The following is a 15,139-nucleotide window of genomic DNA, read 5'->3' on the forward strand; positions in this document are numbered from 1 at the left end:
GTTTCAGACAGAACTGTCAAAGATCTCATTTTACTTGGACCCACAACCAACAATCAAATGACAAAATGCATTAGGTAAACATGCTGCAAAAGATCTAGTTAAAAGTGTTAAAAGAAGAAAATGTAACTTTGAGAACTAAGGTGAGCCTGATTCAAGCCATGGAATGCCAGAAGAATGAACATATTTGTTTTAGAAGTACAGAGAGATTACTGCTAAGAAGGTCAATGACGAGATTTCATCTCTCGTACTTTGGACAAGTTGTCAGGCGGGACTGGACCCTGGGGAAAGAAATCGGGCTTGGTAAAGTACAGGGGTGGTGAAAAAGAGAAAGACCCCCAACAAGATGAACTGGCACACTGGTAGCAACAATGGACTCAGGAGTGACAACAATTGTGAGGTTGGCACAGGACTGGGCAGTACTGCCTGTCGTACATATGGTCACTAAGAGTCAGAACCACCTTGATAGCACCAAACACCAACGTTATAAGGAAACATTGTTGTTATTAAGTGCCATCGAGTCAGTTCCGACCCATAAAGACCCTGTAAAGGGTTTCCGAGGAGTGGCTGGTGAGCATGAACCACCGACCTTGAGGTTCAAACCGACTTTGCAGTCCAGCACATTAACTCACAGTGCCACACCTAGGTAAACCCAAATTGTGGAACTGTTTATAAAATAACTGACCTGTGCTTTTAGAAGTCATGAAAAGACTGGAAAAGCTGAAGAACTTCTAGACGAAATATGAGACATGTGGCAAGTCAATGCAATGTTTAATCCTGGACTAAAGCCTGGAGGCAGGTGAAAAAAAACTGCTATGAAATTCATTATTGGGACAATTAATGACACTAACATAGACGACAGACTCAAGTATTGAATTAATATTAAATTTCCTGATGTTGATAATTATTCTATGGTTAAGAGAAAGTCATTGTTCGTCCAAGTGGTCAACAAACGTGAAAAGACGTTCATATCATTAGCCATTGTTGTTGTTAAGTGCTGTGGAGTCAGTGGAGAGATAGATACACACCATAAAAAACAATGAGTCATTGAATCTTTATAAACATAAGGACCTAGAGAGCATAACGCTGAGAGAAATAAGTCAAGCCTTGTTGCTACTGTCATTGAGTTGATTCTGACTCATAGTAATCCTGTTTAGGGTTTCTGAGGCTATAATCTTTGCCAAGCAAAAAGGCAGTTGGTAGGCTAGAACTACCCACCTTGTGGTTCATATTCCAGTGCTTATCCTACAGAGCCACCACACTTCCCATAAGTCAAGCATATAAGGACAAATATCACATGAAACTTTTTCTATAAGACAAGAGTAGATAAACTACAGAGACAGCAATGCTCATTGGCGGTTACCAAGAAAAGGTGAATGGGATGGGAATGTACACTTCATATCATATGTTGCGGTGTTACATGTCATCAAGTCGGTTCTGACACACAGTGACCCAGTAGAAAGTTTTTGAGGAGCAGCTGTGGGTTTGAACCGCCAACCAGTGTTGACCCTATTGTGCCACACCAGGACTCCAATTTATACCATGTTGTTAAGTGCTGTGGAGTTGGTTCTGACTCACAGTGACCCTGTATAGGGTTTCTGAGGATCAGCTTGTGACTCTGAACCACTGACATGCGGCACAGTGCATTAACCCACAGCACCACACCAGGACTTCAAATTTATGCCACAGAGACTGGTTCATTTTGGTGACGGGAAAGCGGCACTACATGTGGATATAGTGATCACAACCAAAGAAAAACAAGTATTTGAACACACAGGGATGAGTACAGGCAGAATGGTATTGGTTTATGGTACAGGTGTGGGCCTAGGTGAGAGTAGACAGAAGTGTCTACAGACAGAATATATGGTTCAGGCACATATATTCATTAAAGACACAAATATGGACACTCCAAAGACATTACCAAGCACCTTCCAACAATGGGCTTCTGGATTTGAAGGCTTAGGCCTACAATCTCATGGGACAACTGAGTCAATTGGCAGAACAGAACTCACAAATTTCATGGTCTGCATCCTAGTGAAGTGAGTAGTGTCTGGGGTCCTAAAAGATTCTGAGCAGTCATCTAAAACGCAACTATGGGTCTCAACTCGCCAGGAGCAAGACAGTAAGAAGGTAATTAAAGCACACAGAAGCAACAAGTCTCCATAAGCCATGCATGACCTCATCAGAGGAACTAGATGGTGACCAGCTAAGACCACTGACCATTCTGACCACGGTTACATTAGTTGGTCCCAGACAGAATGAGAGAAACAGCTGGAGCAAAACACAAAACCTCATTTAAAGAGACAAGCAAAAGGCCAGGCGGACAGAGGATTGTCTGAAACTGTCACCAGGGACATTCATTAAACCTAGAACCTAGCCTATTCCTGGATCACCTTTTAGCGCAAACAGCACTCGATATAAATTACCCGAAATGACATTACCTGAAATATCAGTGTTCTACTTAAAACTTATCAGTAGGATATCAAAACATAACAATTACCAAAAAGCAAAGATGAGAGGATAAAGGTGAAACGTAACAAACTGAACACAATTAAAGAGAACGTAGAGACACGGATCAATTTCACTAACGTCACTGAACAATGTGTGTGGAATCCTAACTTGTAGTGTATAAGTGTACACAATAAAATGTTGAAGAAAAAGGAAAGAAAAGAACAGAGAGGAAGTGAGATAAATGATGATACATGGATGGGATTGTAATCATTGAGATGAAACCAAGTGTATGGTTTGTTGAATGTAAAACTGATGATCTGTTCTGCAAACCTTCACTCAATCCACACAAAAAAAGGTTCCAGACACGCAAAAAGCGGAGAAAGCCCTTGTTCTTAGGAAATGTACACTTAAATATTAAGGGGAATAAGGGAATGACGTATGCAATTTGCTTCCAAATGGTCCATGAAAAAAGTTGGTGGTGGTGGTCATGTGCTGTGGAGTCGGTTCTGACTCATAGTGACCCTGTATAGGGTTTCCAAGGCTGTAAATCTTTACGGGAGCAGAATGTCTCAAATTTCTCCCGAGGAAAAAAATTAAGACTACATTATCTACAGGTAGTTTACAACATCCACATTTAGGTTATGGTAAACCATACTTAAGACCCATTGTGTCAATTTGTATTTTTTGTACATCTTATCATACAGTACGTACTACTTGCAGTGTTGCAGCACGCGTTTGCTGCTATCATTCTCATACCAACTTCCACAGAAAAATAAAGACTGAATTTAGAAAGATACGGATAATAAAAGGCAGTAATATTGAATACATAGCAAAAAGATTAGGTATTCAATTTTTGTCATAACCAACTGAGAACAATCTCATTAGAATGGAACCCCACTATGTGTCGGGTAACTCCATGTATATAAAGTGACACAGTAAGTATGGCAAACGGTACATAGGGGTTCTTTAATATGACCCCAGCAACAATATGGGAAGTTAATGAAAACTCTTCAGCTAATAGAGGCATTAAAATGAATCAACACCTTCCTTTAAGATTCTGTGCTGCAAATTCCAAGGGTGACTTTAACCTCGAGCAGGGCAACAGCTCACACTCAGCAGACACCCTCAGGCAGTAGGAACTTACTTCACCAGGTTTAGCTGTCGGGCACAACCATTTCTCCAATAGCATGTCCCAGACTTTTTCCAAGTTCAGTTCATTGACTTCTGCTATTTCTTTAGCTGCTGCATGAATGTCTAAGATATTCAAAATACAGAATTAGTAGAAGAAAACTGCAAGTTTCCACATATGACTGGGAACCCAAACAATAAAATAAGGTTTGTCCTCACCGGGGTAATTTCTGCTGGATGAGTACTGGATCCTCGGGCTTATGCTGGGATGCTCGTACAAACTGACAATGAGGTGGGCTGGCTTCCCAATGACACGCAAGTACTCAGGGGTATTCAGTTTGTGGGCGATCAGCACAGCTTCAGTGCCCGATCTCCGGTACTGAACATGAAGCTTCTTCAGCAAAGCCTCGGCCTTGTCACGTGTCTCATCCTTTTAAAAAATTCCAGCCAAAAGAAAATCTTATTTTTGGAGTATCAGCAGAGGCTAAGAATCCATGTTAATAAATGAAAATCCCTTCTTACGTCTTCAACACCAAGCCTCAGTTTTCACCAGGCACCAAACAAAACAAAACAAAACAAAATCCACTGCCACTGAGCTCATTCCTACTCATAGCAACCCAATAGGATAAAGTAAACTGCTCCACAGGGTTTCTGAGTCTAAAAGCTTTGAGGGAGCAGATAGCGTCATCTTTCTCCTACAGAGTGGTAGGGGCTTGAACTACTGACCCTTCATGCCTCCAGACATGCAGCCACTGAAAAGCACCTGTCACCAGGACAGAACAAAAAGGTATGTGAAGCAAGCACAGTTTTAAGAAAAAGCCAGAGGAAAGGTAAGACTCTTCCAGCCCAGACATACCTGAGATGGGATGTTTTGTAGCCATCTCTCGGCTAAATAAAGGCAGAACTTCAAACTTGACATTTTGAAGGCACCTACAATAAATAAACCAAAGATTCATAATCACACTTCTGATCCTAGCCATACCAGTGAGAGTGCACGGGTATTATTGTAGTTTTGATTCTGTGCATAGCCCTAACCCACCCGGGATAATACCACACTTGGAGTTGTATAATTCACTGTTCTCACTTTCAATATTTCTTAGATCTCTTTCAAAATCACCTACACAGTATTCTAGTGTATGAATAGGTCCTATTTTCTCAAATTTGTTCCTGACTGAGAAACAGTTTTTTAAATACCGTACTTTCCATGTATAATGCAAGTAACAAACACACACACACACAGATAATATTCATAGAGTGGCTAGGAAACTATGAGCAAGGGGTTGTACACTTGGCAAAGTATAAAATATAGCTCGAGTATTGTTTTGTGTAAAAGCGATCATTGTTTTCAACTTTTATTAACACCAAAAATATTGCACCAAGAACTGCATTTATGTACTTGTTTAATTATGTGAGAATATCTAAGAATTCATTATTCAAAGTGTCATGAGTGGCTATGAAAAAATACACCTCCATTTGTGTTCCCACTGACAACCTGCATCTGAGGCACAAATACGGTGGGGTGGGCATGGTGGAAACCTTCCTTAGTTCACAAGTGAACAGAGGGCAAATGCATTTAATATTATACTGCTTCTCCTTAAATATACAGCATTCAGGTGCCACTGAGTGGGCTTTGACTGATGGTGATCCCAATGTGTATCAGAGTAGAACTGTGCTCCACGGGCTTTTCAGAGGCTCGTATTTTGGAAAGAGATCACCAGATCTTTTTTCTAAGTCCCTTTGGGTCTCCTTAAACCGCCAAAACAAAACAAACCACCACATGAGACCCATTAAAGGAAGACTCCAAACCTTCTGGGATGTCCTGGGCAATACTGATGGCAATGGCGACAGCCCACTCAGGATTAACTATAGACAGTAAGTAGGACTCGATGGTTTGTGTGATCTTAGTGATCTCCTTGGTCATCAGAGTTGAGGATTTAGCTTGTGATAACTTCAGGAGCTTTGGCTTCAGTTTTTTCTCAAAGACATGTTTGGCCGTTGATACGTACAGAGTGTCCAAAGAAAACTTTATAGAGAAGAAAAGCTAGCTGATTTATATGTTCACCTTTGGGCTTTACATAAAAGCAGCACAAAGTTTTTCTGTACAGGTTCAGAATTAATTATAAATCAAAGATAGATCATACCAAGTTTTAAGCTTACATTACCTTCATTAATTTAGAAATTAAGAGTAATGTTGGAAAAGATTCTTCACTGAGTTCTGTAGCTAGAAAAGAAATGAGAGTATGATTTGCTTACCAAAAAAACAAAAACAAAAACACACAATTCAATAAAATATATAAAAAGGAAATGAACATACAGAGAATTTTCCAGAAGTTCTGGGCTGTGCCAAAGAATATTAAGTGAAAAGGCAGTCTGTTTTGGGCAGCTGATGGCAGAGTTATGACATGCTCCAACATATATTGATATTCTAGGTCGACTGGAGGAGAAATTCTTGTGTAAGACTGCAAATGTTTCAGAAGACTCAAGGCCTGTGTAAAAATAAAAGGTACTATGTGACATGAACCCACATTGTGACTGTTATAAAACTCTAACTCGATACCATCGAAGATTGCCATTCCTTAGAGAGTCTGGTTTCCATAAACATGATCAGAACCTTTTCTAGTTCTTCCTTTAATCTTATTACTTTAAATAAATCATAATTTATACAATTAAAAAAAATCAGCCTGGGAGAAACCAATCAATGGTGTCCTATTGTAGATGGGATATTTTATAAAAAGTCTGGTAGTTTTCCTTGTTGTCTTAAAAACGGTTAAGATCTACCTCAAGAGGACTTGATTTCATCCTAAATACATGGGCAGTAGATCCAAAATTAAACCTCTAGAACACTTCATTCTCTTGTGCTTTTATTTTATACTTGGGGGCTTGTCTACTATTTTAGGATCAATTTTCTTCTCATAGTTTTTGTCTTTAAATATTTTGTGTTTTTCACAATCAACTTTTTCCCCTCTTAATTTGCATTTTTGGTGAAAGTTTACACAGCAAATTAGATTCGCACATGACATTGTTTCCATTTTCCATTATTGTGTCAATGGCCACCTTAGTTCCATTCTGCGGGGCAGTCATTAATCAAACTCTCCTACTCACCCAACAAGCATCCATTTTCATCTCTGTTTTAGGGTAAATGTTGACTCTTTAGCGTCACAGAGATTTTTGGGTTTGTTTTTTTTTTCTCTCTTTTAAGGCGCACAGGACTCACGGGTAACTGTTCATTTTATGAGCTGAGACATTATTTTCCCAGAAAGGTGACAATCAGAAGTTGTTTCAGTCCACTGATGAAAGTGTATCTCAGAGCAATAGTTTCAAGGGTTCCTCTAGCCTCTACTGGACTAATAATAGTCTGGCATCTAGCTAACAATTTTAATTTTGTTCTACAATTTTTTCCTATTCTACCTGGGACCATCTACTGTGTCAGAACTGCTGGTAACGGTAGCTGGGTAATTAGTCTTATAAACTAGCTTCTTCTTTGGGTCTTTGGTTTTTTTCTCTTTTGCTTTATATGAGTAAAGACCAATAGCTGTATCTTAAATGGCTTCTCACAAGCTTTTAAGACCCCAGATGCTACTTACCAAACTAGAATGTTGGATTGGTTGAGTGCAAAACCAATGTTCTCCCATGTAAACTGTCACTCAAAACACAATAAAAACTTTTTTTAAAAAAGAAAAGGCTAAAAGAGCTACTCTGACCAAAATTCAAATATGACTGAGAAGTTAATAAAACTACTGAGACAGAATCAAGTGCATCTGGGACCTTCCCATTAGTATACAAGGGGGCTCAAAAAGCTAGTGGAAAAATTGAATGAGGAGATAACAGAATTTTCCCACAAACTTTCAGAAGCTGCCTCATACAAAGCAGAATCAAACTCTGTTCTCCACTTTTATTTTTCCCTCCCACTAACAAACAAGTTTGTGTTAATTTCTCTCAATCAGTTCTTTACTGATAGTCTACAAATTTAAATCACATCAATACAGCAAATTGGAATAACAATAAATGATAAAACATGGGTATCTTTTAACTTGTGCATCCCTTTTAAAGAAAAAGGATTGGGAATAATGGGTAGAGTTTGAAGACAGCACAAAGAATAGTACAGAAAGACACTGGATAATTGCAGTTTTTATGATCCACATAAGAGAATCAAGGTGTTTTTTTAAAATACCTGATTAATATTAATGTTGGTTATCTTCTCATCAGCTCTTTCTATAACTTTCAGGACAACTTCAATCATCTCATAATCATAGGGATCCAACTGTATAAAAACAAAAATATTTTTCAGAACTTGAGAAAAGATACTTCCATGCCAGTGGATGGTTTTATTCTCTTCACGAGTACAGATTACAAATAGAAGGTCTCAATGTACTGTCACATAGTACATTAATTTATTTTTGAAAAATGAATTAACATTTTCTCACTTCTAAAATTAGGTCTATCAGGATCAACAAATATGCCTAAAATTTTCTCAAAGAGAATTTAAAAAAACCTGTATGAGGTACTATTGTTTTACTATAGAAAGATGCTCTTAGGGAACTTGCTGTGTGTCGTCAAGTCGATTCTGACTCATAGAGATGCACCATAGGGCAGTGGAGAAATGACCCACAGAGTTTCCAAGACTGTGATCTTTATGGGAACAGATTACAAGGACTTTTCTCCCTCAAAATCGCTGGTGGGTTTGACCACTGACCTTCTGGCTAGCAGCCAAGTGTTTAACCACAGTACCACCAGGGATCCTTTTCAAGGTATTACAAGCTTGTAAATAAACAGGGTCAAAATTTAAAAATAAGATTCTTTTTAAAGTCCTGTTTTCCATTACAATGCGGAAATCTGAAAATGAGGGAACTGATCATTCCTTGAAACTGGGATAGATAAAACTGTGGGCATCTAAGCAGAAATTCCTCAGTGGTCTTTATTCTAGCTCTAACCGAATGTTATGATACAAGTAGCCTTCAAAAGTTCTTGGGAAAATTCCATTACCTCTAAATTCCAAGTTTTCATGTACTTTTTGAGGAGCCCTTGTACAAGTAATCGGATGGTATTTATATGTATTTATAAAAAGAACAGAAGCAGTCACTTTGTTCTACACTGCTGCCCACATATTACCCTTTCCTACTTTGGTGTCCCATCAAAGATACAGGAATAAAAACACTAAACAAAATGGGAAAATGCTCTATAGTACCTACAAATTCTGAGCAAGTTTATGATTTATGGCTGAATGACAGGCAAAATATAAAAACCACAGTATTTCTTATAGTCTTATAATCGTACTTGCAGTAACCATCTATAATATTTAAACACTGGAAATGATCATCTATCCATAAGGAGCTTGATAAACAGATGATTCTTACACAGGACTCATCACAGAGTCAATAAACACGAGGAAAATCTCTGTGCACAAACCATGTAATCTTCTGCCTACTCCTATTACACCAACTACCCTTTATTCTAAAAATTCTAATTCTCAGAGGTTCTCTTAAGAAATAAGATAAAAATCAGTGTAAGAAAGTGCATACAAAGATGTTCATTCAAAAAAGTTTGTAATAATAAGGTATACATACACATAACAAATAACTTGCTGGAGTTTTGACGTGCAATTGCAGGTTAATGTACTTGGTTTGAACCACAATGTTGGTGGTTCAAGCTCACCAGCCATTCCTAGGAAACCCTATACAGGGTTGCTACAAGGTGGAACCAACTCATTGGCACTTAACAACAACAAATAACTTAAGTGTTCATCCATTAAGGGTCATATACTGTACTTTTCAGGCATATAATAGCACAAATATGCATCTGTTAAATGTAAGACAGATGCACCCATCTGACCAAGCCTCGATGGCTTGATAATCAGAACTCGACTAGAGGAAGATTAAAAAAAACAAAAACAAAAAACAATTTTTGATAAAGGAAACAATGTAAATTGCTACAATTTGATGAACTTGACCTACACTCATGGAGGTAGTAGCTCTAAATACTAACAGAGAAGGAACCAACATCAAGTATCAATGCTATCCCAACTGTACACAAGGTAGATAGGGATGGGTAACTTAGACACTGACTACCTAAAATGAGGGGGCGATAAAGGCACGAAGTGACTGGCTTACAAGGTTTTAAGAGGGAGTTTAATTAAGAGTGTTGGGGAGGGGGTATAGATTCCCCATTGAACAGTTTTTATCTTGTCTACATGGGTCTGGTAGAAAGAGATGGGAAGCTCTCCTCTCGGTGGAGTCTTCAGACAGCTGATGCAGTCGCCCCAGGATCACCCATTGTCCTCAACCGGGGCCTGTTGTCTAGTTGCCAGCAACCTGAATCTCAAACCCAGGGAGTCTCCGAGTGCAGGGCGAAGTGGCCCACGATGCCAAGAGCTTTGTGCTGAACCTGAGCAAAGGCAGCAACAACCTTTGTCTGCGCTTCAACCCCCAGGGGGACATCAACACCATCGTGTGTAACAGCAAGGACGGTGGGGCCTGAGCTGCTTTCAGGCTGAAAGAAGACTTTCCCCTTTCAGCCTGGCAATGTCTCAGAGGTGTGTATCACCTTAGACCAGACTGATTTGAGCATCAAGCTGACAGATGGCTACACGTTCAAGTTCCCCAACCGCCTCAACCTGGAGACCATCAATTTCCTGGAGGTCAATGGCAACTTCAAGGTCAAGTGTATGGCCTTTGACTGAAGTCAGCTGTATGCCCTTGGACCCAGCCTTCAATAAAGGCAGCTGCCTCTCATCCCCCACCCAAAAAAAGAGAGATGGGGCTAAGATTCTTATGATTCAATACTGAGTAACTGTTACCATGACTAATTGCGACTGTCACAACTGTAAAGGTAGAAGTTTTGTAACAAAAAGGGGGGAGTAGTTAATCCAGAAACAGAGGACCCTAGGACCATCAAGGGAGAAGAGCACGAGCGGAATGCGGGATCTTATCCAGAGAAGCAGCGACAGCAGAGATGGAGGCAGATGGGGACATGGAGAGAGGGAGCAGCTGAGGACTCTAGACTCATAGAAAGAGAGGGACTGAGAGCTGGCAACCAGGAGGCAGACTTGCAGAATGTGCCCTTTGGTGGCGTAAATTATTATGTATGCGTGAGTGTTTGAAAAAAAAAAAAAGCTAAAATGAATAGAGAGAAATACTATTAATTGATGGTACATGGTAAGGATTATACTCATTTTAATGAAACAAAGTATATGATTTGTTGAATGTAAAACTGATGATCTTCCCTGTACACTGTCACTTAATTCACAGTAAAAAAAAAAAAAAAAAAGACAGATGTATATGCATTGAATGATGCAGAAAACATCAAATGAAGTTGGAAAGAATATACAGAGTCACTGTACCGAAAAAAAAAAAGGTTGATGTTCAACCGTTTCAAGAGGCAGCATATGATTAAGAGCCATTGATACTGAGGGAAGAAGTCTAAGGTGCATTCAAGGAATTGGCAAAGAACAAGGCACCAGGAATTCATGGAATGAAAATTGAAATCTTTCAAGAAAGTGAGGTGGCACGGGAGGCACTTACTCATCTCTGCCAAGAAATTTGGAAGGTACTTACCTGACTAACTGACTAGAAGAGATCAGTGTTTGTGCCCATTCCAAAGAGAGGTGACCCATCGGAATGCGGAAATCCTCGGCAGATATCTTTGCTATCCAATGGAGTAAAGTTTTACTAAAGGCAATACAGAAATGGCTGCAAGCATACATTGACAGAGAACTTCCAGAGGTTCAAGCCGGATTCAGAAGAGGACGGACGTGAAATGAGGGGTATCACTGCTGATGTCCCATAGATCTTGGTTGAAAGCAGAGAATACCAGAAAGATGTTTGCCTGTGCTTTATTGACTACGCAAAGGCTTTCGATTGTGTGGATCATGACAAGCTATGGACCACATTGTGAAGTATGAATATTCCTGAACACTTAATTGTGCTCATGAGGAATCTGTACATGGACCAAGAGGCAGTTCAAACAGAACATAGGAACACTGAATGATTTAAAATTAAGAAAGGTGTGTGACAGTTGTATTCTTTCACCACACTTATTCAACCTGTATGCTGAGCAGATAATTCAAGAAGCTGGGTTATATGAAGAAAAATGTGGCATCAGGATTGGAGGAAGACTCATTAACCTGCAATATGCAGATGATAACAACCTTGCTTGCTGACAGTGAAGAGGACTTAAAATATTTATTGATGAAGATCAAAGACCACAGCCTTCAGTATGGAGTGCATCTGAATGTAAAGAAAACAAAAATGCTCACCACTGGACCAATAAACAACATTCTTATCAATGGAGAAAAATCAAAGTTGTCAAGGACTTCATTCTTCTTGGATCAACTATCAACACTCATGGAAGTAGCAGTCAAGAAATCAAACGACATACTGCATTAGGCAAATCTGCTGCACAAGACCTTTTTAAAGTGCTGAAGAGCAAAGATGTCAGCTTGAGGACTAAGGTGCGCCTGACCCAAGCCATGATTTTTCAATTACCTCATATGCATGCAAAAGCTAGACAGTGATTAAGGAAGACTGTAGAAGAATTGATGCTTTTGAGTTATGGTGTTGGAGAATATTGAAAGTGCCACAGGCTGCCAAGAGAAACAACAGATCTGTTTTGGAAGAAGTGCAGCCAGAGTGCTCCTTGGAGGCCAGGATGGCCAAACTTCGTCTCTCATACTTTGGACATATTGTCAGGAGGGAACAGTCGCTGGAGAAGGATATCATGTTTGGTAAGGTGGAGGGTCAGAGAAAAAGAGGAAGACACCCAGAGAGATGGATTGGCAAAGTGGCAGCATCAATGGGCTCAAGTGTGGCAACAATAGTGAGGTTGGCCCAGGATCTGGCAGTGTTTCATTCTGTTGTACACAGGGTTGCTATGAATTGGTACCGATTTCATGGCACCTAACAACAATATGTATTAACATGTACTAAGAACCATAAAAAAGCATACTGAGTCTAGGATCTTCACCAATTACTGACTTATCTATGTAGAGGGAATTTTTACATTTTGATTGATAAATTTCTCTCTATTCAAAGAATAGGTGCTATTACACAAAATCCAAAAATAAAAAGGGCTATTTTTATTTTTAGCGGGGAGACACAAAGCAAGGTGAGAAAACAGTTGCATTAAAAGTATAGAAATAAAAAATTACTTCAAAATGTAAGTTTGTAGGCAGTTGCAATCGTGTCTTCTGAGTTCCTAGTTCTCTTAGGGCGCTGACCGAATGGCATCCCAGAACCGCAACCCAGCCGCAGTCAGGGTCGTCACTGCCCGGAAAAGGGATGAGCCCAGCGGGGGCACTGCCCGGGGCTCCATGGGCAAGAAGTTACAGCAGGAGCTGATGACCCTCATGATGTCTGGTGACAAAGTCATTTCTGCCTTCCCTGAATCAGACAAGCTTTTCCAGTGGGTGGGGACCATCCTTGGAGCAGCTGGCACAGTATACGAAGACCTGAGGTACAAACTTTCCCTCAAGTTCCCCAGTGGCTACCCTTACAACGCACCCACTGTGAAGTTCCTCACACCCTGCTACCACCCCAACGTGGACACTCAGGATAACATCTGTCTAGACATCCTGAAGGATAAGTGGTCCGCCCTCTACGACGTCAGGACCATTCTCCTCTCAATCCAGAGCCTGCTAGGAGAACCCAATATTGATAGTCCTTTGAACACACATGCTGCCCAACTCTGGAAAAACCCCACAGTCTTTAAGAAATACCTGCAGGAAACCTATCCAAAGCAAGTCTCCAGCCAAGAGCCCTAACCCCATCTGTCCAGACCCTCCCTGTATTGGCTATTTTTTCCTTAGATGGTCTACCCGTTCCTTGATTTCTGTACAGGACTCTTACCTTAAACTGCGCCGTCACTTTTGTTTGTTTTTAAATTAACTCTCCTTTTGAGCCTTGATGATGAATATATTAAATAAATACATTTTGGGTTTGCAAAAAAAAAGTAAGTTTGTAGAATAGGACTACGGTGTTCAGTATATTAGTAAAGGAATATGACTGGGTGTGGGACGGATGTTTACAATGCCCAGTGCATTTGCTTCCATTTACCTACCTTGTGCAGGATTCCGCTCAGGCTGATGACCAAATCTTTGGTGCTTGTCAGTAAAGGGACCATCTCAGTGGCTTTGGCCAGGAGTTTGGAGTGCTGCTGCTTGGTCAGCTCCACAGTCGCATCTCCCTGGCCTTGGGTGGCACTAGTGTGGTGCAGCAGTGTCTCGATGAACAGCTGCAGAACTGCGTCACAGTCCAACTGGAAGGTACTACAGGCAGGATCCAGTCACACCAGGCCCCCGTGGGCGCGCTCCCACTGAAAGCCCCTTGTCCACTCTCATAACCTGCTTACCATCCGAGCCGACTATGACCTTTTATGGAGTCCTGGTGGCATTGTAGGATAAACACTAGACTCCTGGCCACAAAGTCGACAGTTCAAACCCACCAGTCACTCCTCAGAAATCCTATACAGGGTCACTATGAGTTGGAAGCAACTCGTCAGCCCTTAACAACAACAATATGACCTTTTAAAACCCAGCCATTATTCTTGATAGACATGTAAACTGGCACACTAGAAGGCTTCAAAAAGTTTGTAGAAAAATTCCATTCTCTTTCAATCCCATTTTCCCAAAAGGATTTTCAAGTCTTCTCATATTTGGAGGAAAACTGGCACTAATGTAATAAATATCTGTATCCTTTGGGATATAGCATTTTCAGGAACTTCACAAACCTAGACAAAGACACACTGATGCTCACTGCAGCAATCATTTGTGATATGAAGAAAATCTTTATGGACAAGAATTTTAAAGCCATTCTAAAGGCCATACCAAGGAATTGCAAAAGAAGGGACAGAAGTGTGTTATTTTTACACAACAGAGTGCCCTCAGTGGTGATGATACTCAGGCAAGTTTGAGATACAGTAAACAGTAAATAACAACAACAAAAACTAACACCTTCCATTCAATTCCGATTATTGTAACCCTGTACAGGGTGTCTGCAGTCCTGGTGTGCCGCTGTGGGTTCATGTGTCAGACTGAAAAGCCATTTGAACTGCAAGGTTGGCAGTTCAAGCTCACCAGCTGCTCCTTGGAAGCCCTATACAGGGTCACTATGGGTCAGAACCGACTCGATGGCAGTTCACAACAACAACAGGGTGTCTAAGTCTATAAATCTTTAATAAAGTAGAAAGCTTCAACCTCCTGCTGTGAAGTAGCTGGTGGATTTGAACTGCTGACATTGTCATTAGCAATCCAGTGTTTATCCTACAGTGCCAGCAGGGTTCAAACAGTAAATAAAGAATATTAATTTTTAAAGGTGATATCATTAGCACTAAAAGAAACGCTCTTTCATGGTTACCAGCAATGGGGAGGAAGGGAAGTAATTTACTGGCTAGAAGGTAAGACACATGTTAACTCAAGTGACAGGAAGGGCAATATACAAAAAGGGGGAGGGCAATAAATAAGAGGGATGTTGGCAGAAGAATGATGAATATAGGTGAAGACAGAGGGATACAAGGGATACAAGGGATGGAGGGAAATACTGATATATACATAACCATGGAACAATAATGTTCT

At 40.3% G+C, this 15,139-nt stretch overlaps 2 protein-coding genes and 1 pseudogene across 4 annotated transcripts in view; 2 read left to right on the forward strand and 1 right to left on the reverse strand.

The window, feature by feature from the left end:
- KNTC1 (kinetochore associated 1) overlaps positions 1 to 15,139 on the reverse strand; it is a 141,721-nt gene that overhangs the window by 48,519 nt on the left and 78,063 nt on the right. The window contains exons 43-50 of the mRNA XM_006865485.1: positions 13,627 to 13,834; positions 7,748 to 7,837; positions 5,891 to 6,062; positions 5,739 to 5,797; positions 5,383 to 5,599; positions 4,433 to 4,506; positions 3,796 to 4,006; positions 3,593 to 3,702 (exon numbers count right to left, since the gene is read on the reverse strand). Of these exons, the coding sequence (XP_006865547.1) occupies positions 3,593 to 3,702; positions 3,796 to 4,006; positions 4,433 to 4,506; positions 5,383 to 5,599; positions 5,739 to 5,797; positions 5,891 to 6,062; positions 7,748 to 7,837; positions 13,627 to 13,834 (1,141 nt within the window). The remainder of the gene's footprint in view (positions 1 to 3,592; positions 3,703 to 3,795; positions 4,007 to 4,432; positions 4,507 to 5,382; positions 5,600 to 5,738; positions 5,798 to 5,890; positions 6,063 to 7,747; positions 7,838 to 13,626; positions 13,835 to 15,139) is intronic.
- Positions 9,783 to 10,252, forward strand: LOC102831618 (annotated as a pseudogene).
- Positions 12,791 to 13,330, forward strand: LOC102829062 (ubiquitin-conjugating enzyme E2 C-like). Of its 3 annotated transcripts, none has more exons than XM_006865383.1 (2): positions 12,791 to 13,075; positions 13,148 to 13,330. In XM_006865383.1, exons 1-2 carry the CDS (start codon positions 12,791 to 12,793, stop codon positions 13,328 to 13,330), a joined length of 468 nt encoding a protein of 155 aa, XP_006865445.1. The 3 variants fall into 3 exon arrangements, with proteins under 3 accessions (XP_006865445.1, XP_006865446.1, XP_006865444.1); XM_006865384.1 differs by having other exon boundaries at positions 12,791 to 12,926; positions 13,008 to 13,330; XM_006865382.1 differs by having other exon boundaries at positions 12,791 to 13,330.

The sequence above is a fragment of the Chrysochloris asiatica genome, unplaced genomic scaffold (genome assembly GCF_000296735.1).
Source record: "Chrysochloris asiatica unplaced genomic scaffold, ChrAsi1.0 scaffold00078, whole genome shotgun sequence".
NCBI classification, from domain to species: domain Eukaryota; kingdom Metazoa; phylum Chordata; class Mammalia; order Afrosoricida; family Chrysochloridae; genus Chrysochloris; species Chrysochloris asiatica.